Source organism: Ursus arctos, chromosome X (assembly GCF_023065955.2).
Source record: "Ursus arctos isolate Adak ecotype North America chromosome X, UrsArc2.0, whole genome shotgun sequence".
NCBI classification, from domain to species: domain Eukaryota; kingdom Metazoa; phylum Chordata; class Mammalia; order Carnivora; family Ursidae; genus Ursus; species Ursus arctos.
In genome coordinates this window covers 12,922,680-12,950,593 of record NC_079873.1, presented here as the reverse complement: position 1 = coordinate 12,950,593, position 27,914 = coordinate 12,922,680, and the positions used below count along the sequence as shown (strand labels likewise).

General features: G+C 41.8%; 2 protein-coding genes across 3 annotated transcripts in view; one reads left to right on the top strand and one right to left on the bottom strand.

Annotated features, from left to right (window-relative positions):
- The first annotated feature begins 1,737 nt into the window (after positions 1-1,737).
- Positions 1,738-23,879, top strand: RBBP7 (RB binding protein 7, chromatin remodeling factor). Of its 2 annotated transcripts, none has more exons than XM_026480264.3 (12): positions 1,738-2,111; positions 2,946-3,090; positions 7,880-8,025; positions 11,281-11,454; positions 12,525-12,640; positions 16,403-16,563; positions 17,318-17,444; positions 17,567-17,644; positions 18,231-18,307; positions 20,040-20,097; positions 22,629-22,739; positions 23,424-23,879. In XM_026480264.3, exons 1-12 carry the CDS (start codon positions 2,096-2,098, stop codon positions 23,490-23,492), a joined length of 1,278 nt encoding a protein of 425 aa, XP_026336049.1. In that variant the 5' UTR covers positions 1,738-2,095; the 3' UTR covers positions 23,493-23,879. The 2 variants fall into 2 exon arrangements, with proteins under 2 accessions (XP_026336049.1, XP_026336050.1); XM_026480265.4 differs by having other exon boundaries at positions 1,791-2,111; positions 11,308-11,454.
- Positions 23,880-24,669: 790 nt separating this feature from the next.
- The window catches only part of TXLNG (taxilin gamma), a 52,597-nt gene continuing 49,352 nt past the window's right edge, over positions 24,670-27,914 (bottom strand). The window contains exon 10 of the mRNA XM_026480262.4: positions 24,670-27,641. Coding sequence (XP_026336047.1) covers positions 27,321-27,641 — 321 coding nt within the window. The 3' untranslated portion in view covers positions 24,670-27,320. The remainder of the gene's footprint in view (positions 27,642-27,914) is intronic.

Genomic DNA, 27,914 nt, shown 5'->3' with positions numbered 1-27,914 from the left:
TCTGCCAAGCCTTGTCTTGCTGTGCACTTGAGGACATTCCCACTGAAGCAAAGCCATTAAGACAATTATTCTAGAACAAGGTGGGCAAACTAGAGTCCTCCGGCTAAATATAATCCACCACCTGTTTTTGTATGACCCACGAGCTAAGAATGATTTTTCCATTTTAAGGTAGTTGAAAAACAAATCAGAATATTTTGTGGCACGTTAAATTTATATGAAAATTCAGTGAAAAGTATTTATATGAAATTTCAGTGCCTATAAACTTTCATTGGAATACAGCCAGGTTCATTCATATTGTCTGGGGCTGCTTTCTCACTGTAAGGTGGCAGAGCTGAGTAGTTGCTCCCAATGCCTAAAATATTTACTCTCTGGCCCCTTTCAGAAAAACGTTTGCCAACCAGTGTTCTAGAAATGAGAGCTGTGCTATTTAAACACCTTCCAACTCGTCCCTCTCCAGCCGAGGCCCCCTTCTGCCCCGCCCTGCCCCGCCCCAGCTTTAGTCCCTAACAAGATTCCTGGGCCTGACAAGAAGGCAGAGTGCTATAATAATGAATTGGAAAGCAGAGACACCAGACAGTAAATTTCTATATAAGGTAATATTACTGGTTCTTCCACCGACTAGAGTAACGTCCGGATTTGTTTCCTGATCAGAAAAGTGGGCATCACAGCGGCAACTGAACAATTTCGTCTGAGGATCACCATGGTCACTCTCGTGAAAGCACTTGGAAAATATCAAGCTTGGCAGCGAATGTCTGGGGTGCTTTCGCAGGGGGAGCCTCTCTCGGAGTCTGGATGTACACTGAGGTTCTCTTTGCACGTAGGCATCTTGGCCACCTCCCCCTAGCCTGTACCCTCTGGTCCTCCTGGCCTAGCAGCCTACTTTCTCCTCACCCCCACCCACTCCTCAAGGGGCTACCAAGTTCCAAGGTAGGCTCAAGCAAGTCATCCCGGGTCAGCTTAGGGCAGCTCTTCCCAGCTTCGCCATCGTTCAGTGGGGTGGCCCTAGGACCCCTGCAGGTGACAAGAATGACTCAGCAGGGTCCGGGGCTGGGACGGAGACAAGAACGCTGGGGTAGGGACAAAATTCTCTGCAGTTCGGGAGGCCGCAAATCATTTTAAGGAGCCAAATGTGCGAACAAACGAAAATGTAATTCAAGTCAGTTTTGAGTCGGCGGCGGCCCGTGCCTGTACAGGCCGCAGGTTTAGCCTAACAGGGAGGCCCGCGGCTTCAGCGGTCAAAAAACGCCCGAGGCCTCTGTAAAAGGTTCCCTTCGCCTCCAACGAATCCCACGTCAGCTCCACCGGGCCCCAGGAAAAGCCAGTCGGCTGGAGAGAAACCTTTCAGGGTGCACAGAATTGCATGCCTGGGATTATCGGGGAGACTTTGAGAGCACAGTAATCTCTCGAGACTAGAAACCATTTTCCTCCCTCGCTCTGAGATTTTGCTTGGCTAAGCGGCTGCAGTCTCCCTGCCCCCCTCCTACCCCACCGCTAGGGCCGCTGCAAGCAGCCACGCCCCGCGGCCCCGGGGCTCGCGGCCCCCGCGCCGCCCGCACGCCGCGCCCCCATCCGCCCCACCCCCGCGCGCCCCCATCCGCCCCCGCGCTCGGCCCTGGGAGCGCTAGGCGAGTCCTCGCGCCTGCGCCTCGCCAACTTCCTGCCGCGGAACGCCCCGCCCATCCCCAGAAGCCCGCCTCCAAACGCCGCGTGAAAACTGCCTGCCGCACCTCATTGGTTGAAACGACCGAGCCGTTGGCTCCCAGGCCCGCCTCTCCGCCGCCTCTCACTTTTCCCAGGGCGGATGCGCCTGCGCTCAGCTGCCTGGGCGGGCTGGGAGGCGCGGGTTGAAAAGTCTCGTTCCAAGTTTGGAGAGAGAGAGAAGAGCGCCTCAGACCTCGGTACCCGCGAGCGGGGAGGAGGCAGGAGAGAAGGACGCAGCGTTTGGGGAGCACGCAGGCTGTAAGACGGAGCTCACGCTTCGAGAGCTAGAAGAGTGTGACGCGCCTGGGCGAGGCAGGAACGCCTGCGGTTGGGCTGCCGTTGGCTAGCGAGGGGAGTCCGAGGCGGCGGCGAGGGGCGAACGACCCGACGCAAGATGGCGAGTAAAGAGAGTAAGAGGCCCTGCGGGGCGGCGCGCGCCGGGACCGCGGGGGGCGGCGGGCGCGCGAGGCCGCGGCACGCGCCGGCGAAAGGCGCGAATTGGCGTGAGGAGCAGGGGGCGGGGCCGGGCGCGAGGCTAGGCGCGCGCCTCGAGGGGCCTACGCGGGACGGACCGCGGCGCCGAGGGCTCCGAGCACTTCCGGAGCCGGGCGCGGGGCCGCGGGTTGGGCCCCCTTCCCCCCCCGCCCCCCCCACTCCCCCTCCCCCCCTCCGGCGGCGGCGCTCCCTTCGCCGCCCTTGGCTCTCGGGCGGAGGCGGCCTCCGCCACCGGAAAGCGGACACGGCTGTTTCTTCCACGCGCGCGCGTCGACCTCTTCGGGGTCGCGGCCCTTGTCCGGGGGATTCCGCAACACGCCGGCCTATGGCTGCTGACGCGGGCTTCGTGGGAGCGGAGGCCTCTCCTGGTGGGGGATGGAGGGAGCGGGCCGAGGGGTTTCTGTTACACGTGGATTCGTCTCCCCGGGTGGGTCGTGGAGCCCCTGTACATACGGGTCGTCATCTTAGAACAGGTGCGAACAGCTGTAACTGGCGAAACAAAATCGCTGTCTGTATAATTACCCAATTCTGTATACGCAAGCGGTATTGATTTCTAAGTGCAAAAATAAGCTTCCTGGTGTTAATATTCTCTCCACGTTCTGGAAGAGCAGTTAGTTCATGTCCAAATTAGAGGTAAAGCTGAGTGGATTAGGTGTGGCCATCTCGAGGTGACCTCCAGTATCTGTGTACAGATTCTGTCTTCGATTTCTCTCAGCCACTTAATTGTATGGGCTTTCTCCAAATTTCAGTGTTTGAAGATACTGTGGAGGAGCGTGTCATCAATGAAGAATATAAAATCTGGAAGAAGAATACACCGTTTCTATATGACCTGGTTATGACCCATGCTCTTCAGTGGCCGAGTCTTACCGTTCAGTGGCTTCCTGAAGTGACTAAGTAAGGGTTTCTGGCAACTTTTACTTTGCGTAGATTTAACTGTTGTCCTGAATTTCCTAGTTTCGGCATTTCACATATAGAACATGAGCGTGTAATCAGTTTAGCCCTTGGATGAGGTGGCAGGTGATTTATATTTTCAAAACTCAAGTGATTTATGGGATGGTTTCTGATATGTAAGTGTGGGGATAAAGTGCGATTAATGATATTTGTGGGAAGCACCTAACATATTCGACATTTCCTGGGCTTAAATATAGAGCGCCATTTTGGGGGGGCAGACTAATGGATTTCTTTAAAACTTTATTGAAAAATAGGGTATGTATGGAAGAGTGCACAAATCATAAGCATATGGCTTTGATGGAGTTTTAGAAGTGAGCACATCCATGTACTCAGCTACCCCAATATGAGTAGGTTTTAATTGACAAAGGGGAAAAGAATTTAGCAACAGTTCACCAAAGAAAAGATGTTATTAGCTACTGTGGAATACACTTTGAGGTTGTTGTTGGTCCTCATAAGAGTGTTCTTTTCAGCCATTTCTAAAATTTCCCTGGTAATAATTGCTGGCGTTATTGAACACTTAAAATAGGGCCTGGCACATCTGAACAGTTTTGTGTCCCATTGTTTAATACTCAGAACTGTACGGTGATGACTTTTTATTATCCTTATGTTACTGTTGTGGAAACTGGAATGGAGATGTTAAGTAAAATTCCCAAGATCACACAGCCTGTAAGTGGTAGAATGGGATTTTGAACCCAAACTGAGTATCCCAGAGTTGAGGCAAGCCCTGTATTAGACCACCTTTCTCCTGCGCTGGCATTTTTTCTAGTAGGAACTTGGCCATGTAGTTTAAAACTATTAAATTTAGGTATTGTGAGCATATAATTTAATGAAGATTAACAAAACTAATCTAGGAAGGGGATTTTGAGACAAGTTATGACAATAAGAAATAGTTAATTTTATATAGGGTTACTCCTTTAATGGCCAGATTCTCCATATGCAAACATTGTCTTCCATACAGGTAGGGTTCCATTGGGGTTCCCAAAAATCCGTGTAGATATACGGATGTGGAAAGAGTACTCAAGAAATGAATAATGGAGGCTTCTAAGCACTGATGTAACAATTTTGACCATCAAATACTTAAGGGTATTCAGGTTCTCATTTAGAGCACCATGTACTTTTGACTCTTTGTCCATTCCTGTTAAGTAAATTAAAAGCTTTAAGAGCTTAATTTGCATTCTTTTGGATCTTTCTGACCTACCTTAACAGTAGAAAACAGCGGGATTGTGTGGGACTCTAAGGTTAGAAACCAGAGTTTGAATCCTGCCCCCTGCTTCTTAATAGCTAAATTCGGGCACATTGGTCAGTCTCTATCCCCAAGCTGTCTGATCTGTAAATTGAGGTGCTTGCGGTTCTGACTGCCTACTTTTGAGGGAATTAAATAAGATCATGCACTGTTAAAGTGCTGGCATGGAGTAAGTACGCAGTAAGTGGTGACTGATGGTAATTTTCCTACCCCTTTGTATTCAGAAATAATTTATTAGAGTGTAATAACTTTCTCCATTTGGATTCCAATGAAAACTGCTTATTCAAGTCTTTTGAAAATGTTACCTATAATATGTTTTGTGTAACAATTTTAAAGATGATAGATCTGTATCTTCTTAGCCCAGATACTGCTTTTTTTTTTTTAAAGATTTTTATTTTTAAATAATCTGTACACCCAACGTGGGGCTCAAACTTAACCCTGAGATCCAAGAGTTGCATGCTCCACCTACTGAGCCAGCCAGCCTCCCCCCACATACTGCTTTTATATTAACACTTAAGAACTTAGCAGAAAATACTTCAAATTATGTATCCATGGTGTTCTTTGCATACAAAGAAGTGGGATCTGGTTGTGGGATGTGCAGTTGCTCTGGGAATGCAAGAAAATGCCAGCCAGCCTGCATTCTTGGACGTTGAGGATGGCTGTGTGGTGCTTTTGCAGGATTCTGTTTGGAGTATGAAGGGACTGTGATTGTGTTTTGTTGCTATATGGAACACTGGAAATGTTGGCTACTCTTATTCCCTGAGTTTTTGAGGAACTAGATCCTAGTCAACCTCATAAGGCCTGCCTTCTACCTACATACTACATACAACATACTTCCTAATGATTACTTGCACTTTCTGAACTCTTGTCCTTAAACTGAGTTAGATAATTGTCCACATAGTGGATTTGCCTTGTAAAAATTTTTATTTAGGTATTTCTAAGAAGTAATTTCATTATTCCATATCTTTTATTAAATAATTTGTTATTAACGTATTGAGACTAACTCTCTACTAAAAAATGTTTGTAATCATTCAAATTCAAGTGGTACAAAGTGGATGGAGTAAAATATAAGTTCCCCTTCCATGTCCCTTATTCTTCTGATTTTATTACCCAGAGCAGAGACAGTCATTGTTGGCATTTTTTTTTTTACCCATCGTTCCAGAAATAAGTACTTACACATATCTAGCCTCCATCTTTTTTTTTTAAGAGAGAGAGAGAGCACGGGCGCACACGTGCACGTGAGCAGGGGGAGGGGCAAAGGGAGAAGGGGAGAGAGAAAGTTAAGCAGACTCCCTGGGCCTGACATGGGGCTCCATCCCAGGACCCATTGAGATCATGACCTAGTCAAAACCAAGAGTCGCTTAACCAGCTGAGCCACCCAGGCACCCTCCCCTCCATCTTTTTTTATGTTATCAAGCTATTCACTTGACTTTGTAGTTGGTAGTTTATATTGGAGACTTCTGTCAGCATGCTTAGATGTGCTCTTTCTTTTTAAGGGCTCCATAGAATTCCATTTATGAATATAATTTATGTTACCAGTTCTTTATTGATGGATATTTAGGTTGTTATCAGTCTTTTGCCACTAAGACAATGCTACTGAGAATAACCTTGTGATAATCTGATTGTTAGGTGAATTTCTTAGCAGTGGAGTCCAAGTGGTCAAAGAATGCTGGCACTGAAAATGGACAAGGTCTTTTAACATGAGTGCTTCTGCAGCTTTAGGTGCATTCAGTATTGGAGGAAAACATTGTAATATTGATTGGTTCAGGAAAATAGGTTTGTATTTTAATGATGGAGATGAAAGGATTTCCAGTAAAAAAAAAAATCATTATTGTGTCAGGGGATACGTGAATTTAATTTTAGAGTCGAAGTTTTCGGATCCACCAGTCCATGTTGGGACTGTGCTCCTTAGAAAGGTCCTGTTTTTTCTGTTTAACTCCCTAAAAATTAGTCACTTCCTTCCTTTTATGTTAGCCTTAATATTGCTCTGTGGTGCCTTTTTTCTCTCAAGCGTTCCTATTTCTTTTCAAATGGTTCTAATGAGATGTGTTTAAGTTCCCTTTCATTTTGAGCTACAAAGATTTCGTTTTGTCCTAATCCTCCTAAACTACATTGCTTAGAGCCTAATTTTCTAAGTATGTTTTTTTCTCATTTAAAAATAAGTGGGTGAAAAAAAAATAAGTGGGTGAGTGCTCCCATGCATTGCCTCTTCCCTCCCCATATAAGTTCATCTAAGATGGAATTAACTGTTTAGATAGCCATATCCTATTTTTGGCCACTGGACATACATTGACTAAGACTCATGTCTTTTTTCAAACAAGCTGCCGTTGCTTAGCCATGGCTGCCTTATTCTGTTCTTGGAGTTGTATATGTATTTATTGTTCTTTTTTACATTAAGCCAAATCTTGGTAAAATTTCATCTTTTATTTTTTTTAAAGATTTTTTATTTATTCATTTGGCAGAGAGAGAGCATAAGCAGAAGGAGCAGCGGGGAGAGGGAGAAGCAGACTCCCTGCAGAACAGGGAGCCTGAGGCGGCTCTTGATGCCAGGACCCTGGTATCATGACCTGAACCGAAGGCAGACGCTTAACTAATTGAGCCACCCAGGCACCCCTATTTTTTTAAGTTATTAGAAAATTACATTTGTAGAAGCAACCCTCAAGCCTTTTTAAAAATCCAGTGAATCCTTTGTACAACTGAACTTTATTTTTTTAATATTTTATTTATTTATTTGACAGAGTGTGAGTGTGTGCTCAGGCAGAGGGAGAAGCAGGCTCCCACTGAGCGAGGAGCCATATGTGGGCCTTGATCCCAGGACACTGGGATCATGACCTGAGCCAAAGGCAGAGGCTTAAATAACTGAGCTTTAGAAACAGATAAATAGCCTAACTTGTCTGGTGTTGGGGCCTAGAGCCTTATGTCTTGGCCCTCCTCACTGAGGTGGGACCACGGAGCACAGGTGAAAATTGCTATTCTAGGTAATATAAATGGGAAAACATCGTTAATAGATACGGATGTAAAAATCACTGTTTGGACTAGGGTGCCAAGAAGCATCAGTAGGTTCTTTAGCCTTAAAATGAGTTCCATAGAACAAGGTAAGAAAGACACCGCTCCCCCCATAAAATTGAGACTCCCCATTTCGTAAACTTTAAGCACCATGAACATTAATGAAGAGTTTTCATGCCATTCATTCATAACCTGTTTTTCAGGTGAAGAAACTGGGACCCCAGGAAGTTGTGATTTAAGGAATTGCATATAGTTTTAGTTTGAGCCAGGATTTGAACCCAGTTTTTCTGGCTCAAGGCTTAAACTTTCCATTCTATCTTGTTGCCTGTTACTGGAAAATTAGAAATGTCTAGTTTATTAAAATGGAAGATATTTTTTAGATGAGAAATCAGTGATTATGAGCATGGAGATTGGTGATGGACTGAATTTGTTAGCAACTGATTTGTTGTAGGGTTAGTGTGACTTATTTTCTTTCCTAAACAGACCGGAAGGAAAGGATTATGCCCTTCATTGGCTAGTGCTGGGGACTCACACATCTGATGAGCAGAATCATCTCGTGGTCGCTCGAGTCCATATTCCGAACGATGATGCACAGTTTGATGCTTCCCACTGTGACAGTGAGAAGGGTGGTAGGTATACCATATATTCCAGTATTGGTGTTTAAGGGCGTGTGCCTTTTTTTCTAATATGTTATTACTGTTTTCTATTACTATCTTTGGCCCAGCAGTTTAACTTTTAGGAGTTTATCTTATGGAACTATTTGCTCACATGTGCACAAGGATTTCACAATAGCGTTATTTGCAGGATTGAAAAATTAAGATCAGCCTCGCAGCCCAGATGTTAGTTCGTAGGAAATTGGTTGAACACATTATGGAATGTTTGAAATACTGTGCAGCAATTCCAAAGAATGTGATAAATCTGAAATTTTACAGACTCACAATGAGGCAAATCTGTATGCCCCAGTATGGAAAGATGTCCAAAATAAATTGAGTAACTCCTTTGTGTGATTATAGTAAAAAGTAATAATTTTGGTAAAAAGTAATAATATGTCTGGGGTGTGCATAGGAAAAAGTCAGGAGGCGTATGTACCAAGCAGTTAATAGTGGCTTTTTAATGGAAGCTATTGACTTCCTTTTTTCCCCTGTCAAACATACACTCCCCTGATGTGGTCTTTCCACCATCACCCAAGGTTGGTCATTGTGCTAGAGGGACTCACAAGACCCGATAGCAAATTATACTCATGGCTGAAGTTTGTTACAGTAAAGAATACAGAACAAAAGCAGCAAGGAAAAGATACACATCAGGGAGTCTAGGGAGGTCTGGCACAAGTAAGTCTCTTCCAGGGCCGCACACGATGTGCTTTCTCTCTGGCAGCAAACAACAGGGACATGTGCCGAATGGCTCTCTTCTGCCCAGGGAAACCCATTTGAGTGTCAGGATCTGAGGTTTTTGTGGGGGGTGGTTTTCACAGGCACATCCTGCTGGCAGCCAGTTAAGACAACTGAAACTCAGGACCCCAGTAATGAAACCAGGTGCATGTCGTCAATCTTGGTATTTGTGCAAAGCAGCCCTGACAAACTGGTACAGCATGGTCCATTGCTCCAGGTGTACACCACAAAATCATCAATCTATCAGTGACGTTAAGAACATTCTGAGGTCCATGTTCCCAGGACTTGGCCAAGGGTCATTCATGGTCTCAGTGTCCCACAGAGCTGTGAGGGCTAAGCAGCCAGACCTGTTGGGTTAATGCTGTCTGCATAGCCCTAAAACGTTTAATCTTGACATTTTAAGGAATTTGCTTTTAATTTTTTTCTAATTGAAAATAAAACATTACTTTATAGCTAAAGTCCTGCCACCCCATACCCCTTTCCTAACTTGCCTTCCTTTGAAGAAAATTTCACTGTCCTGAAATTAGTGTGCCATTTTTTACTGTATTTTTATTACTCATACAGTAGTAAATATATAGAGAGGGTTTTTTTTTTTTTCAGCTTTTTACTTTGGGTACTGTTTTTTGTATGTGCATGTACCATGTAGATGTCTGTCTCCTTTTAACTGCTGTGTAGTGTTCCATCGTGATTAAACCTTACTTTATTCATTCGTCTACCAGGGTGTGGTTGGATTGCATCTATTTGGTATTTTGCTCTTATAAACAGTGCTTCAGTGAACATCCTTGCCGTGTCTCCTTGTACACATGTGGGAAAATTTATCTAGTGGAGTGGAATTGCTGAGTCGTATGGTGTATTCATTGTCAGCTTAAAATAGTATAAAACTATTTTCCAAAATGATTTAATCCTTTTGCCACTGCCACAATTCACAGTCCTTTTCCTTACAACTTTATGCATTATTTCTGTAAATATTATAATCAGAAATTTTTAGTGGCTTTTAATCCTAAAGTATGTATTTATTGGGCTTTTGGCTTAAGAATTAGTCTCTGTGTAATTTATGGATGTATTAAGTTACTGAAGTCACTTGTTCAGTGTATTACATTCCAATAAGTGACTGAAATAATTCATGGTTAACACCTTTTTTTTATTTTCAGTTACGGTATTTTTTTAATGGATACTGTTATCATTAAAATAGTGGTTTTTATTTTCAAACTTTTGAATTTGAGAAAACAAGGCCCTGTGTTGAAAGTAAATCTTACCTGGAAATCATTTTTTTTTTTTTTTAAAGAGGAGAGCTATTCAGTTTGTCTTAAGTAAAGGAATTAGGGAACTTGAGTGTCTTTATATTAGAAATGTTAGAGCCCTTTGGGGTGGGGGGTGGGTTGAAAAGCAAGGTCAGGGCGGGTTTGGAGCAGAGTCTCAGGATGGGTGGCAATCTCAGAAAGATTGGACTACATTTCTCCCATTGACATGATGGAAAGGGAACGTGCTGAGAGGGAAAGAGGTGATTGTATATGGTTGTGTGGGAGTAGCTGTATGGAATGGTCTATGATTTTCAGCCACACAGAATAGTAAGCTGTGTTTGCCACAGAGAAGAATGGCTGAATGCCGATGTTAAACCATGGGAGCCAGTGTTCATTAAGCGTTCCCACATAGCAAGAGCTGGCTGAAACTGAGAAATGGTTTGCTGCTTTCAGTTGGTTTTCTCCAGGACCCAGCCAGGCTGTTTTACTTGTTACCTGCCTGGCTCTGTTAGGCATTTGAGTTAGTGTTCCCTAACCTGAGACACAGGGGGAACAAAAAAGGAATGTGCAGAGAAGCAGCAATATAGGTCAGGAAGAAATAACACAGTTACAATGTGAAACCTCCGAACTTTTTAAGCGGCAGCAACTATTTGAGTTCTTAATCTATAAACACAAAAAAGAAAATGTTCTTTTTGGCGTTATCTGCTTAGATGTTCTCTACTTGTATTCTTTCTGCTATTATCTTTCTGCTTCTCAGAAGTTCCTTATACTTTTTATGTGGCTTTGTTACTTTTCCAAGGCCTTTTTAATAACTATTCAACACTGTAGTCTTATTCACACAGCAGATAGAGACGTGAGCCCCCTCCTTTTAGCTGTGGCACTCCACTAGCAGTTGAATCCGGTATGCTGACGGAGCCAATATGTCTGTGTCTTAGGGTTGGGTGGGGGTTAGTTAGCATGGATTTCTGATTTTAGGGGATAATTACATCCACTTCACAACTGAAAGAGGCCAGTTTTTAATTATTCTAAATCCAAGGTGAAACAATTAACGCATAAAATAGCTATCAACATTTTCCAATTCAAATGAGATTTGAGAATAAATTAATTTCAAGTGGCAAGTGAACCCATATTTTTGTGTTCTTTAGTTAATTTGTGTTGTACTATGTCAGGTTAAAATCTGTTGGGTGGATTAAACTAAATGACTTGTGAATTTTAATCGTAAGTGTATGTGTTTATTTCTTTCTTCTCACATTAGAATTTGGTGGCTTTGGTTCTGTAACAGGAAAAATTGAATGTGAAATTAAAATTAACCATGAAGGAGAAGTAAACCGTGCTCGTTACATGCCGCAGAATCCTCACATCATTGCTACGAAAACACCATCTTCTGATGTGCTGGTTTTTGACTATACAAAGCACCCTGCTAAACCAGGTATGTAGTAATGAAATCAGGCCATTGCTTGAACATTTTTCTTGATTTGAAATAATTACTTTGAGGGAATTCAAGCTACTATAATCTATGATTTTTAAAGGTTTAAAAATTGTTTCAGGGGTCCCATCACCACCCTGAAAATTCAGTTGATGTCACAGAAGGACGTCCCAGCAGGTTATACTGCTGGCTAGGGTTTGTTACAGCAGAGGATACAGAGCAAAAGCAGGAGGAAAAGATACATATCAGGCAGAGTCCAGAGAGGTCAGGCATAGGCTTCTGAGTCCTTCCCCCACCACGGCCACGTAGAACATGCTTTTTCTCTAGCAGCAGACCAAAGGGGCATGTGATCAGTGTCTCTGCTTAGAGAAGCTGTTTGAATCTCAGGATCTGGTGTTTTTATAGAGGTCTGGTCACATAGGAACATCCTGTTCAATGACCAGCCATGGTAAAGGCAGTTCAGGACCCCAACAGTGAAGCCAGATACATCGTGAATCTTGCTAAACAGTCCTGCAAGTCCTGACGAGCTTTCTACAGCATGCCTCACTGCTCTGGGCACACACTACTTCATCAGTCGGTGACATGAAGAATTTTGTGAGGGTCACATTCCTAGGGGTTGGCTAAGGGTCAGTCATGGTTGCGAGCTACCCTGGAGACATGCAAGGGCTGAGCAACCAGACCTGTGTTAACTCTTTCCTCACAAACCTGTTTGAAAAAAATTGATTCAGGGGTGGGGTGGTTTGCCACTACTCAAATTTGAGGGGATACCTATAGTTTTTAGTATTCTGTATTGGAGTTAGTACTAGTTTTTGCAAAGAAACTAGTCACTTTATGGTCTTGAGGCTTGGTTTGCATTAAGTGTTTGAAACGAAGCACAGAGAACAGCTTTTCAGGGTGGTTGTGGGTCAGACCAAGTCCTAAGTCGTTGCTGGTGTTTGATGGTTCTTCAAACATTATAATGAATGTTATGGCCCATTCAGTGAGGAGTGAGGAGTGAGGATTGAGGATTGCTTTTACTAGTTCTGATAAAGAGAAAATCACTTAGTAGTTAATGTATTTCTTTTCTTTTTTAGACCCAAGTGGAGAATGTAATCCTGATCTTAGGTTAAGAGGCCACCAAAAGGAAGGCTATGGTCTTTCCTGGAATTCGAATTTGAGTGGACATCTCCTAAGTGCATCAGACGATCATGTGAGAGACTTATTCTTTCTAATCTTATGTACTTAAAGACTGTCGTGGAGAGCTGTGTACTGAAGGAGGGCTGTATAGTTGAAAGGTTTTCTAAGATAATACTCCTGATTATTGTGATAACATTTTCACAGGATTCAGAGCAATGGTTATCATACTGCCCTGTTGGAGCCTTAGGATTCCACAGAGCTCTTCTGAAGCAGTCTTAGAATGGAGGGAAGGTGGGCAAAAGGTGTCCCATTATTTACAAATGTATCTCCGTAATGGAAACTATGAAGTGTTTGTGAGACCTGGTAAACAAATTACATTTTATTTTTTATTTTTTACGTGTACAATTCATCGGGTTTTAGTGTATTCACAAAGCTGTGCAATCATCACTACTATCGAATCCTGAAACATTTTCATCAAATGTCAGAAAAAGAAACTCCATACCCGTCAAGCAGTCACTCCCCACATCCCCCAGCTCCTGGGAACCACTAATTTACTTTTGATCTCTCTAGATTTGGCTCTTGATAATTCATATAAATGGAATCATATGTGCTTTTTTTCTGTCTGACTTCTTTTCATTTAGCATAAGTTTTTCAAGGCTCATCCATGTTGAAGCATAGGTCAATATGTCCCTCCTTTTTATGGCTGAATAATCTATTGTATGGATATACCAGGATTGATTCATTTGTCAGTTGATGGACATTCGGGTTCTTTCTACTTGGGGCTTTTTGCTTTTCCTTTTTTTTTTTTAAACACTTTGGGGCTATTTTGAATGATGTTGCTATATGAACATTTTTGTCTAAGTTTTTGTGTGGATGTAGGTTTTCATCTCTCTTGGGTAATTACCTAGGAATGGAAATACTGGGTCATATGGTAACTCTATGTTTAACTTTTTGAAAAACTGCCAAGCTTTTCCAAGGCAGCTGCACCACTTCACGTTCCCACCAGCAATGTGTACCCCAGGCTTCCAGTTTTTCCACATCCTCGTCAACACTTGTTGTTGTCTGTCTTTTTTATTATAGCCATCCTGGTGGGGGTGAAGTGGTATCTCCTTGTGGTGATGCTGACTAATGATGTTGAGTATCTTTTTATGTGCTTATTGGCTATTTATAGATCTTCTTTGGAAAAATATGTATTCAAATCCCTTCTCCGTTTTTAAATTTTGGGGTTTTTTTTTTTATTGAGTTGTAAGAGTCTTTTTTATATTCTGGATACAAGTCCTTTATCAGATAGGATTTCAAAAGATTTTCTCCCACTCTGTGGGTTGTCTTTTCACTCTTCTGGTGATGTCCTCCAAAGCACAAAAGTCGAATTTTGAGTCCAGTTTATGTATTTTTTATTTTGTCACTTGTGCTTTTGATATCATATCTAAGAAACCATTACATAATCCAACATCACAAAGATTTTTACGTCTATGTTTTTTTCTAAGAATTGCATACCTTTAGCTCTTATTATTCGTTCTGAGTTAATTTTTGTATATGGTGTGACGTAGGGGTTCAAGTTCATTCTTCACATGTGGTTATCTAGTTTTTTCTAGCAGCATTTGTTGAGAAGACTAACCTTTCCCTATTGAGTTATCTTGGCATCCTTAATACAAGTATTTTAACAAAAGTACCACACAAATGCAAAGTGATCTTGTTAATTTATTGTAGATCAATGTTTGTGGCATTCTTGCCACCTACAGCTCCATACCTTCCTTCATGGATTCCATACTGTAAGCAAAACATGTTTGCTGTAATTCCAGCCCAGAGCTGAGAATAGACTTCTGGAGCTTTTGAAAGCTCTTGTAACTTGGCCACAGGTTCTTTACCTTCTTCCTTAGTATGTATATCCTCCTGCCTAGAACAGGGCCCATCACATCACAGACCTTTATATTTCTACTGGTCACAATTTCTGTTATGCTTTTTTAAAATTTTGAAAGTAGATAATTGGCCCAGTTTAGAATCTTCAGCTGCGAGCAACCAAAACCAGCTCTGGCTGATGCAAACAGAAAAGGAATTTATCAGAAGGGCATTGGGCAGAGTAGCTCACAGAATTGCTGTGCTGGCTAGAAAATGGCCTAGAACAGAGAGGAGAGGCCAGTGGTTGTTACTGTCCACTGTGCACCCCCCCACTCCACATTTGCAGTCATGAGAACAGATTTCCCTATTGATGTTCACAATTCAGAATCGTGGTCAGACTGATGGAGCCAAAATTGTGTCCCCACCACAAGAGAGTCTGGGAAGCAAGGGTATCCCTTAGTTCTCCAAAAGGAGGCTTTCCTCCACTTCCCTCATAGTGGGTGTGGTGTGGTTGAGTCCCTGGAACAGGGAGGATGGGTTATGCTCAGTAACTTAATTACTAGTGCATTTTGAAGACACCAGGCTGGGAGTTGCTAGTTATAATAATAGCTGATGTTTTTCAAGGTCTCTGCCTGTGCCAGGCATCTTGCTAATCTTCCCAGGATCCTTCTGAAGTGAGCAGGGGAGGTCAGCTCTACATGTTCCTTTCTCTTCAGTGCTTGTCAGTTGTGCGTCTGAGTGTGTATCAGCAAAGACTAAGGGTGTGTGTATTATGTAAAACTATTTTTTTTGTTACTGGGTAAATAGCTATTACTGGGAAATAGCTTTGTTACAGAAACTCAGATAAGAAAGTGATTTTCTGGGGCACCTGGGTGGCGCAGTCGTTAAGCGTCTGCCTTTGGCTCAGGGCGTGATCCCGGCGTTCTGGGATCGAGCCCCACATCAGGCTCCTCCACTAGGAGCCTGCTTCTCCCTCTCCCACTCCCCCTGCTTGTGTTCCCTCTCTCGCTGGCTGTCTCTCTGTCAAATAAATAAATAAAATCTTTAAAAAAAAAAAGAAAGAAAGAAAGTGATTTTCTAAGAGATGAACCCCATACCAGTGTCAGTGGAATTATTGCAGCAAATATACTTTAATGGAATTATCTTTTATTTTAAACCATTTGGATGACAATCATTGCCTTATAGCTTGCAATGTTTTTTCATAAAAACTTTCCTCTTAACTTTGTGATGGTTGTCACTTGAAGACTCCGGTCCCAGAGCCTGCTAATCTGTGATCTTTGAGGCCTGGGGAAGGCCCATGGCCTCTGCTTGGATTCTGCTGATGTTTTGAGGAGCATGCTGTGGGGATCTGTCCGCAGGCCCTAAGCTTTGGCCTCTCAGAGTAGCCTTGTTGGGGTTTCTGGGTTATTCACTGGGTTATCCCACTTCCTAATGTTTGTAGTGGTTTCTGCTATGAAGTGAGAGACTTATCCAAAGATTTTTGCTGTTTAGGAAGCATGTTTTAGTTTTAATTTCCAGTCTCCCAACCCTGTGTGAATTTTTAGGACACAAATATCTGTTCAGTAGATATCGAATGTTGGGCTCTCAGTGTTGCGTTGTGTAATCTAGATGCATTGTAGATATTTGACTGAAGGTATGTCAGTAGAAACTCGAACCTGATTGTCTCTTGCCTGCTATCGTGCTTGGTTTCCCCGTCCCCATTATCGTATCGTTTTCTTGCCCTCTGCATCTCAGATGATGAACGCTACAAGCACACACTCTTCTGTTTCAGAAGCTTCACTTTTGTTTATGTGTCTTCTCTCTTGTGTTTGTTCCTACCTTTTATATAGTTAGATCATCTTTTAAGTTTGTTTATTTTAAGTAATCTACACCCAGCACAGGGCTCGAACTCAATGACCCCGGGATCAAGAGTCACACACTCTTCTGACTGAGCCAGCCAGGAGCCCCTAGTTAAGTAATTTTTTAATGAAGGTTGTTTGTTTTTTTCCTTCTTTAGACTGTCTGTCTGTGGGATATAAATGCAGGACCAAAGGAAGGCAAGATTGTGGATGCTAAAGCCATCTTCACTGGCCACTCAGCTGTTGTAGAGGATGTGGCCTGGCATCTGCTACATGAGTCCTTATTTGGATCTGTTGCTGATGATCAGAAACTTATGATGTAAGGTGGAGGGTTCAGTGGGGTCTGGCTATATGGGTATCCTGAATGACCATCAGTGATTGTGGTGGCCTATGGTTTGATATTTTTTTTAAGTTACATACTGGCCTTAAACACTTTAGTGAGATATAATTGACATACAAGAAACCATACATGTGTAATGGTTTTTTTTGTATAAAAGTTACTATGCTGTATGAATGAACACCATTTTTTACTTGAAAAAAGAAAACAGATAAGTAAATATGAAGAAACATGCTTTTGGTAGTATTAAATGTCAAAATCGGGGTCACAGTGACTTTGAAGATGGGGGCTAAGAATGATTATATCAGGTCATGGCCACAGGGCTGCATTCAGCCACCTATAGTGTGTTTTATTTCATAAAGAAACTACTATCTGAGGCAAATGTGGCCAAATAGTAAAATTTGACAAGGCTAGGTTGTAGGTATCAAATTGTTACATTATTCTCTATGTAGTAGTTGGTGTATGCTCGAAATAGGTGGTAGTAAGACAGGAATCTAACAAACAAGAAACCGGAAATGATAGCTCTAATTTATTTTCTGTAGGTTTAGAATATGTCACTCAGTGGTTGGAAATCTGAATTGGCAGCTTTGTATGTGGTTGGGGTGTTCGTGAAGGAGCGAGCATGGCAGAGATAAGGGGGGTATGGAGTGGTGTGGACCTGGAAACAGGTGTGAGAAGCTGGGGAGGGTTGGGTGGCTTCGTCTTGTGCTGTGTGCCTTGTGCCTTTGTATTTTAGATGGGACACCAGGTCCAATACCACTTCCAAGCCAAGCCACCTGGTGGATGCGCACACCGCCGAGGTCAACTGCCTGTCGTTCAACCCCTACAGCGAGTTCATTCTCGCCACTGGCTCTGCAGATAAGGTTTCTAAGTTTTTGTGTATTTGGTGTTTATGAATCCAGTTGTCTTGTGCTACAGTTGGATATTCTAAAATTCTTATGTAAAGCGCAGAAATGAACCCTTTTCATTTGTTGTTTCTCTTCAGACTGTAGCTTTATGGGATCTGCGTAATTTAAAGTTAAAACTCCATACCTTTGAATCTCATAAAGATGAAATTTTCCAGGTATGTGGCAGTTTTCTGGTGTCTCTGTCAGGTTTTTAGTAACTTTTTGATGGGGGAAATTTAAAATCTTTCTGCTTTTATAGCAGGCATGCTATGTATTTTTTTTTTAAATTCCTCTTCTGTATAAGTTAACTAGTGGGAAGTAACTTGGAGTTCTGTGAGATTATGACTTTAGAAGTAGAAAAAGTCTTGCAAAACAGAATCGATATGAAAAGTGAAATTCAAGGGTTCTTTAGTTAAGGTATCCAGCGTGGTGGGTCCTTCTAGTGGGAAAAAAAATACCTTGTATGTGGTTTCAGATGGTTTCAGTTGCATAGGTTTAAGATACATTTCATTGAAAAGTTGAAAAGCTTCTAGGATAGTTATGGGGCTGAATAACTTTATGGGGATTCCTAGCCGAGCTCCCCTGTATTAGAGCGTGACCTTCCTGGAGAGTGGGCTGAGGAGATGGGCCCTTTAAGAGCACTTGAAAGGATGGGACAAAGAGAGGATACAGAACGGAAGATGGGAAAATCTCAAGGATTAGAATAATACCCACAAACCTAGGAACAGATGATACTTCACACTTTAAAATCTGTGTTGCTAGGTCCACTGGTCTCCACATAACGAAACTATTCTGGCTTCAAGTGGTACTGATCGCCGCCTGAATGTGTGGGATTTAAGGTAACTCCGAATCCGGTGACAAGAAACTGCTTAAGTATGCTAATCTGACGGGTGATGTAGTTCATAAAGTAGAGAGTAGTCTGCTGTAAACTGGTGACCCCAGTTTAATAGGTCAAATGTTAAAGCAACTTTCAAGTACCTTCCTGAAGAGTCTTTGTTCTGTAAAATAGAAGTGAATCAGCAAATGGAGTGCAAAGTAAATTTATATGGAAGAGAGTTTTTATTGTTGATATTCAGGAATGAAGTTGGGGGCGTGTGTATGTCTTAACGATACAAATGATTGTATTGAAAAGACTTGGTATAGAAAGGGGTATAGATGTTAGCCGTTCATGTCTCATTGGAGCTCACATGATACCTGCACTCTTAGAGTGTTTCTATCATTTGCTCTTCTGTGCTTTCATTGGTTTGTTTTGAGGAGGTGAGCTGCTGTGGGCTATGTAACTGCCGGGGATACACCTGGGAATGGGATAAGCACAGGCCATGCTGTAAGAGAGCTCACGTTCTTGGGCTCATTATATAGAGTTCCTTCCAATTTTGCAAAAGTTCCTTGATTTCAGAGTTGCCATTCTAAGAATTTCAGATTCCTTTACTTTTTTTTGTCTGAGCCTTTAGAGCCATTAATAAAGATGTTCAGTTATATATACTTCCCTTGAAGATGTCATTATCTTAAGTTTAAATCATTACCAAGAAATAACTTATTTAAAATACTTATATGTATTGCTTTGAAGTAGACTTAAGTTTTTAGTTTATTAAAACCAAGGCCACCGTAATCACAGAGACCGTAGGCCGGCCCTTCAGTGTCTAGAACATAAAACACTGGAATAAAATGCTTGTATTGTAAAACTTCTGAACATCTGATGTTCCGTGTTCATATAGAACGAACTCCTCTGGCCATGATAGAATCTTAGAAATGCAGACAATCTTTAAAAGTGGATATTTGAGCGTACATTATTTTATTTGAAAACAATTTTAGTAGTAAAATTAGAAACTGAAAACTATAGTGGTTTATGAAGTGAAGCAGCAAGCTTTGAAAGTCTGATGCCCTGGCAGCTGAATTGTCCCTAATGGTGCTAATAATAAATTTGTAGGCATTGTAAAGTTTCTTAATTATTTTATGACTGCGTACTATTAAAATTACATTACATTGGATAAAATCACGGATTAAAAGGGTCCTGACAGGAGGGTATACATCACCGTCTAGCAGTCCCATGTGTTTGGTTTGAGTTTAATGGGAAGAAAAAGAAAGTATCACTTGGAAGGTTTTGTGTTTTGGTTGCTTTTCAGCAGTTATTACTAGCAAAGTCCACCTTGGGGCTATCAAGGCTGATATTTGGTGTGTAACTTAAGAGTGATTTCACTGTTGGGACTGTTGGCAGATTCTACAAACCTTGGCTTGTATGTTATGTTTCACCATTTAAATCCAGTGCAGTAAACAGCCACAGTTAAAACTAATGTATTTTATTTTTTTAAATAATGAATTTAATATTTATTATTATCAATTTCTGTGCTGCATCCTCAGTTATGAACAGCTCTTATCATTTCCAGAAAGTGAACATCCCACCCTCCAACCAGTAATTAATATAGAAGTTATCATTGACAGTAGTATAGAAATAAGTTGTTGCTAGAGTGTGTATGTTTTCAGATGCCCTTTGTCGGCTGATGCTGGTTTTGTGAATGTTCATGCCATCTACAAGAATTTCAGTAATGACAGCATTGTGTTCTTTCTTGATAGCAAAATTGGAGAAGAACAATCAGCAGAAGACGCAGAAGATGGGCCTCCAGAACTCCTGGTATATATTGGCTTTCTTATGCAAGATGAAATGTCATATGCAGATTGGACTACTTGTCATTGATCCATGAATCTGGAAAATGAGTCAGAACTTCAAATGCTAGCTCTTGGAGATGATTTCAAATTGGAGGTCTTGAAGATTATTCTGACTGGGTTTTGACATTTATTGAAAATAGTAAATAGAGCACAGGTTTTTATGAATATTTCACTAAGAATTTGGGCTCCTGGAAAATAGTGTAATTTCTTACTGATTCCCACTTGTAATATTTCTGAGGGTTTTTGTGTGGGGGGGGGTGGAGGCTAGGTATTGATATTCAGTTAGCAATACTTAACATTATCTAACAGTACAGACATGTTTTAGTGACCGGATTCTTAAGTTCCCTGCCTAGAAAATGAAAGCATTCTCAATCTTGTTGGTGCCAAATGTCTACCATCTCCCTCCTGCTCCTAATTGAATCACTCGGCATCTCCTCGGGCCTTTGAAGGTTTTTGTGCTGTGTCTGTCCTGTCAGTCCTCATCCTTTCTGTCTGAGCTCTTCAGTACACGCCTCAGGTCCCTTTCCTGTTGAGCATGGTCAGACTTAGCAGTGGTTCTTCCTCGCTCAGAATCCACATTCGTCTCCACCAATTATTTGGCAGATGGTCATTCATTCCTCTGTAACATATTTTTGGTTCTTAGGCCAGTACTAATTTTTGGTACACTTGGGCTTTGCCCACCACTTTTAAAAAGGTAAAGGCGGCCGTTGAAGGAGAGCCCTACATACAGGAGATGCTCACTAGACCCCATGTGGCACAGACATCCAAGATCCCCTTACTCCTTGTCCAGTGTGTTACCATGCCCAACAGCAATGGCCAGAAAGTGACACGGGTGTGATGACACGCAGACGTGCCAGCATGTTCTGTGCACTGCTAATTAAAGAAGAGCATTTCTCAATAAACTATCCTAGACAGATGACAGCACCTAAATGGTTTATTCTCTATTGAGTGACTTAATCTGAAAAGTCTGTTTTGTGATGCATGGCTTCATAGTTTTAAAGTTGAAGTTTTGCAATCAGCTGTTTTCATCCAGCTATTTGTACTTATTTTACTTTGGTAAGAACTTAGAGATATAACTCACATATCATATACCTATTTAAAGGATATAATTCAATGGTTTTTAGTTTATTCACAGAAATGTACAATTGTCGCCACAAGTCGGTTTTAGAACATTTCGTTCCCGTCAAAAAGGAACTCTACTCTTTATCACCTCCCAATCTGCTCCTTTCCACAGCCCCTGGCAACCAGTGATCTACTTTGTATCTCTAGATTTGCCTATTCTAGATAGTTCATAGAAATGTAATATAAGGTGGTCTTTTGTGACTGATTCTTGTACTTGGCATGTTTTCAAGGTTTCCAGCTATTTTGGGGTACCCTGTATTTTATGGTTCTTTAACAATTTTGTGGTCCTTGAGGAAATCCACTAGGATTTTGCTCCTTTCACAGGAGAGTCTGAAATCAAGGGACACTTAACTTGTGGTAAACTGGATGCTAACTGTAATTTTAGTATAACAGTGTCTTGATATGAGGACTCCTTATATATTCCAAGCCTGTGGTCTTAACATATTTTTTCTTATGTCCCCCTTAACGTGATTCTGAAAAGCTGTTTTTCTCCTATCATTTTTAAACTGAAAAAATTATTAGGTAAAATAGTTACCTTGTATGTAACCTAATTGTCAACCTGAGTCAAATCAGACTTTGTCAGGAAGTGTGACATCTCAGTCCAAAACCGTGTATTCATATTGTCCCTGTGAGAACGGTTTCTTCTGATTCTTAATTCTGAGGTAAGGAAAGTTGTCAAGTGCCTTCCCATGAGGCTGTGTCTTATAGGGAGGGAGTCTCTGCCCCCTTCGTCATTTCATAGCAAAACCCTCTGCATGGTCTTCGTGGGGCTTTTGCTTTTGGAGCCCGGGGTTGGTTTGGTTTTTTGAATCCACACCTTGAGTGATGCTCCTTGGAAGAATGGAGGGTGGCTGGGAGGTGTGCCTGCCTTTTAGCAAGAGGGAGAAGGGGGAACAGGCGGAAGCTACAGAAGAACCAGGAGACTCCTCAGGTGAGCCGGTTTTGAGAGTCTGTAACAGAACTTTAAGGAAATTTATTGCCTTAACTATTTGTACCGAACTACATATATTTAATAATAAGGCCAAATGTTAAATATAATAGGTATGGAAATGGCATTGTGGTTGTGTAGGAAAAGGTCGTTACTTTTGGGTGATGTGGGGTGGAGTACTTAGGGGTGGTTTAGCAGGTATGTCTGTGTAAGAAAACACACCTGTGAACATATTTGTATCTAGGGAATATAGGCCAAGGGTATCCAGGCATTCACTGTACTGTTCTATCACCTTTTTTGAGGGTTTGGAAATGTGCAAAATTAGAAGCAAGGGGTAGATTACTAAGCCTGTAACCCCCTCCCTTTAAACCTCAGTTGCAAGACTGATGCCCTAAAAACTTCTAACAAGATATGAAACAAAAGCTTTTTAAAATTCTTATTAACAGTTTATTCATGGAGGACACACTGCCAAGATATCAGATTTTAGTTGGAACCCCAATGAGCCTTGGGTCATCTGCTCGGTGTCTGAAGATAACATCATGCAAATATGGCAAATGGTGAGCTAAAGTATTTATTTTTCCCAAATGAATGGACAAACTCTTCATTTGAAATTTTTGTTATAGATTGTTGCCTTTCTAAATTTGATGTAATATCTTGAAGACCTTTCTCCATTTTAACAAGTCTTTAGTTCAGTATGCACCTGTCAGGTCAGGAGAAATCTGTGTCTACACACAGATGGGGACACGGCCTCTGTTCCGCTTTGCATGACTGTTGTACGCTTCATCAGCTGGGCTCTTGGCGTCACTGCTGTAGGTCCAGCATCTGCTAGGTCATGGGCATGAAGGCTATACGGGAGCAAAGTGTCCATGAGTTCTCAGATGCTGAATACTAGGTACCTTGTTTCTGAGGTGGTGTTAACCCTCTCATTAACTCGAGGGCCAATGCTTCCTCTCAGGGATGCTGGAAACGCATTTGGGAAACGCTTTTTACAATAGAAAGTAGTAGAGCTTGGGCAGCTCAGTATCCAGGTGGGCTACCCTGCCAAATGAGAACACTGGCCCTAGGTTTTCCTCATTCAAGTCTGGGGGGAAAACTAAGCAAATTACTCTAAAAATGTCCAATACAGAAACATGCTGACCAGTGAATCCTAGAATCTGAACGGAATTAAATGCGGTTTTTAGGAAATTTTGTAAAAACCTTGGGGAGTTTTACCTATGCATTTATTTGGTTGTCCTCTCCAGGCTGAAAATATTTACAATGATGAAGAGTCAGATGTCACAACATCGGAACTGGAGGGGCAAGGATCTTAAAACCCAAAGTACAAGAAATGTTTCTATTGAATGTAATGCTACACGAATGCTTGGTTTATCAAGCGCCGAGAAGGCACTGTATAGTAGGAGATGTAAGTGGGATGGCATATGGCGTTCTTTACCTTCTGATTCTAGCACTTTCAAGTGAGCTATTGCGTACTGTATCATATTGTAGCTTTTAGGGAAGAAAGGAATGTTGTTTAAGAAAAGAACATCACTGTTGTTTTAAAATACAAGTAGCAGGGTACTGCCTTTGATTCAACTATTTTAAGTCCTTGTTTTCTCAAACTAAGTGCTTGCTGTTCCCAAATATGCAAGAATAACTTTTACACTTTTTCCCTCCAACACTTGTTGATTGGCTTTGCAGAAATAAAGTTTTAAAATAAATTCGGTTTTATTCTTTTAGAACCCGGGTAGGAGAGTATGAATGTGTGCTGTCCACGTGCGTCCCTTCTTGTGAGAAAGCTGGTACACGTGTATGTGGAACTGACTTTCCAGGGTACATGAGCATGTCCTAATCCAAAGATGGGGAGAAGGTCAACCTGGAACTATCGTAACTTACACACCCCCCACCCCCATATACACTGAAGGCTTGTTTGCTTATACAGCAGGGGTCAGCCAAGGGGATCAACCAGGTTGGCCCCTCAACCTATTTATTTTGTAGGAGCTGCCAGATAGGAATGCCTTTTCATTTTAGATGATCAAAAATTGACAACAAAGACCGTGTAGCCCATTAAGTATAAAATAAAGTTGGCTGGCCCCTCTTATATTTGATGTTATGTACTTAAATACGTTTTGCTCAACTTCAAATTAGATCATTCCCTATATGCCTCTACAATATACCTAATTCTCTTGCTATTCAAATAGGTACACCCTGGAATGTGCTAGGAGCAGTACGACTCGTGGAAATGCATGGTTTTTTGTTTTTTTTTTTGTTTTTTTAAAGGTTTGACAGCAGATAAACTACAGGATTTTTTTTTAGTCTTTTTTTCTAAAGGAAAAAAAAGGTACGCACAGAGGTCTGGCTACATAAAATGAGTCTTCTGCCACCCAGTCCCAGGGGTGAGCTGGTGCTCCATCCTTTCTAAGGCCTGAGAAACCAACCATCTACAGCGGTCCTTGCGGTTATTATACAGGTAAGGTCACATGGGCAACAAAATACACAGAAACTGTTAAATTTATCATACATATTTACTTAATCTATACAGAATTGAGTAGATAAAATCAGATTCACATTAGTGAAAAATCTCTACAAAATGTCTTTGAAAAGCAAAACAAGACTGCCTCTGAACAATTCGTATCCTCATGAAAGACGTGGGCTGTAAAAATAAAGCCGTGTGTTTAGCACAAACTAGAAGATCTCTGCATCATTTGTTTTTCACAGTTATTTCCATCTACAGTCTGAAAGAGGTAGATTTTTCTGCAACACCTGAGAATTGAATTGTGATAACCAGGTGTAATAAAGGCAGTTGCATACATAACTAAAAAACACTGGTCTCAAGACCAAGAAATGTACTCCTAACAAGTCTGAGGATGAAATGGTCCATGATCCAAGACCCAAGTATTCTCTACTCCTCGGAGTCTACCGCCACTATAAATAATACACAGCAAGATTCCATGGTGGTGCAACAAATGCAATCGAAGTGAATGCAACATTTAAACCTTTTCTGGACCCCCTAACAGCATTACAGTGTTCTAGAATACGGTGGATACAGGGCGTGCTACAAAGCCACAACACTGGGCTGGTGAGGTGATTGCTTTAGGAGGGTGTCTGCAGAGGGGCCCGTTTGTTTTTTATTCACAGGGTAATGGGAGGAAGGATTCTGAAAGGACCCCTCATGCATCCCAAACAGAATCGAGCTCCTTTAAATACCATGATCGCATCTAGCTACAAATACATAGTAAAAGCCGAAAGCAGCAGGCCAAGGACTGTTAATCACATTGCTTTAGAAAGCCCTTGAAAATATGCAACGCGTCCAAGATTTACATCTTCCACACAGGACAAGCACCACAAAGAAACGTGGTGGGCTACACGAATGGCTTCAACAGTAAGAGCTGTACATCCAGCAAAATTCTTGTGAAATATGATCATTAGTACTAATTTTAAAGTAGATTATATTTCTGATATATACCTTCATTTCCTCTAGGGGAAATGAGTCCAACATTTCATCTAGTAGCAGAAAGGAGTATTTATACGAGGCCGTTGGAGGAGGGGATATTTGTTTTTGCTTCCGACTCATTTTTGACAGAGTAATGAGAGAACCTGCTCTGTGGTCGTCTTTTCCTCCACTGTCTGGCCCCTTGATTCCTATGACCAATGGCGGAAGCTTCTATGAGACAACTTTCAATTCTTTCAACCCACTTTAGACTATGAATAGGACAGGACTTTACAAAGACAATTTTAAAGAGAAAACCCTTTTAACTGGACAGAACAGACTTGATTCAGTCCCGTAAGCAACTTCAGTGTCAGTTTGATAGTTTTGCTCCATGGAATGTGCTAATATTTCAATGCAAATTTTATCAGGGACAAAGTCCAAACTTGCATGGTGCAACCTGACTTATTTGCAAAACTCAGCCATAGTCAACATCGTTAAGAACAAAGGAAAATTAAAGAACTAAATCAGAAGTGACGTGCTTCATATGGAAAGTTCCCCCAGTCCAAGTATGGAGACCTTGATAATACTACTGGCTTTTTTCTTAAGACAGTCACTAAGGAAAGGTGAGAACCAGACCAAAAGCATCATAGATCCTGACTACTTAAAACTCTCTGCCAAGTCTCCCTACAGTTAAATTAAAAGTGTGGGTTCCAGTCTTTCTGTTTTGGAAATAAAACCCGTTTCAGTTAGCATGATCCACAATTAAAATTCCCTTCTTAAAAACCTGGAGAACTTTGCTGGCGGGATTTGCGAAACAGTTGAACACCAAATTTCAAGTAGCCAGAAGGCAGCGCAGTAGTGGAGGGACTTCTGCTTAATGTAGGCTACACGTGCAATTAACCCTCGTTGTCTTAAAATGACAACCACCGATGGCTGCCTTCTGTGGGAAGGGGAGGATGCGAACCCAAATCCCAAACTGAAAGCAAACAAACCACCATAATCCAGAGTGCACATCTCGGTGGTCCAAGGTCAAACATGGGTTCTAGTTCTAATCTGCAACCAAAGCAGGATTGTTTTCAGTCACAAACATTAAGCCTGTTTTGTTTGTCCAATGATTTGCCTGTATATACTACTTTAAAAGTGACACATTTATGTATATAATCTGCCAAAACTTTGAGTATTTGAGGCTTGCAGCCATGTCAATTTGTTAAGTGATATAAATATTATCGAAAAGCTAATTTGAATCAAAGATGCTATGCTTATTTCTGACCCAATCCTAGATTTTTACTTGGCATTTAAGTGGGCTATGAGACATAACTAATCTTTTTTTTTTTTTTAATATTAATGGGGGTGGGGGCAGGATGTTTGAATCAATATTGTTTTCACATCAAGGAACCATTATCAGAACACAGTTCCCTTGTGATGATCGGCCCGGTCTTGAGTGGAATCTGAGTAATTCTGTGTAGGAACGGGAAAGATAGGACAAGGCGATGGTCACGTGCATTCCAATGAAGGGAAATGAGGCAGATGTGCAACACGGCTGAGGAAAATGTATAAGGGAAAACTATTCAAAACTGCTAAGCAGCCTCCTGTACCACATAAGTCCAGTAGTTCTAAGAAAATACAGATATGGTAGAAAAAGTAAGAAAATTTTCACCACAAAACCAATAGTTACTACTAACAGAAAGTTATACACAAAATAGAGCTCTCGATACAGTGATCACGCTTCCTTTCAGTCAACGGACTCGATACCTGGCACGGCGCCTGTGGACACGGCTGGTTTCTCCTTCGTGGCCCTGGGAGCAGCCTCTAGGGGGCCTCCCAGGGCGCCTTTAGAAGCAGTGTTCAGCTCCTTGGGGGCCGCCAGGCCAGCGCAGGGCTGTGTCCCAGGCAGCGCTAGATCCTCGCCTGCAGCTCTCCCCGAGACCTGCTCCTTCAAGACTTCCACCCTCTCGTTGAGCTCATTCCTCTCTGTTTGAAGAGCCCGGCACAGCTTCTCTAACCGGTCCAGTTTGATTTGAAAGGCCTTGTACTCTTTATCACGGACAGTTTTCTGGAAGGAAAAAAGATGATTTATATCATCTCACGGAATACAAATAAGTTTACAGGACACAAAAAAATTAACAAACCTGAGCCATATTAGAAACTATTCATTTAATCACCTCTTGAACACGTTCAGCTTCCCCACACACCACCTAACCATGTAGCTAGCTTCGCTGCACACCCATCTACGTGTGCCACATGATCCTTAACAGTCCATACTGTTCTGGGGTGACAAAAGAAATAACCAAAATCCACTTTTAAAAGCATTTTGTATTGGTTAACT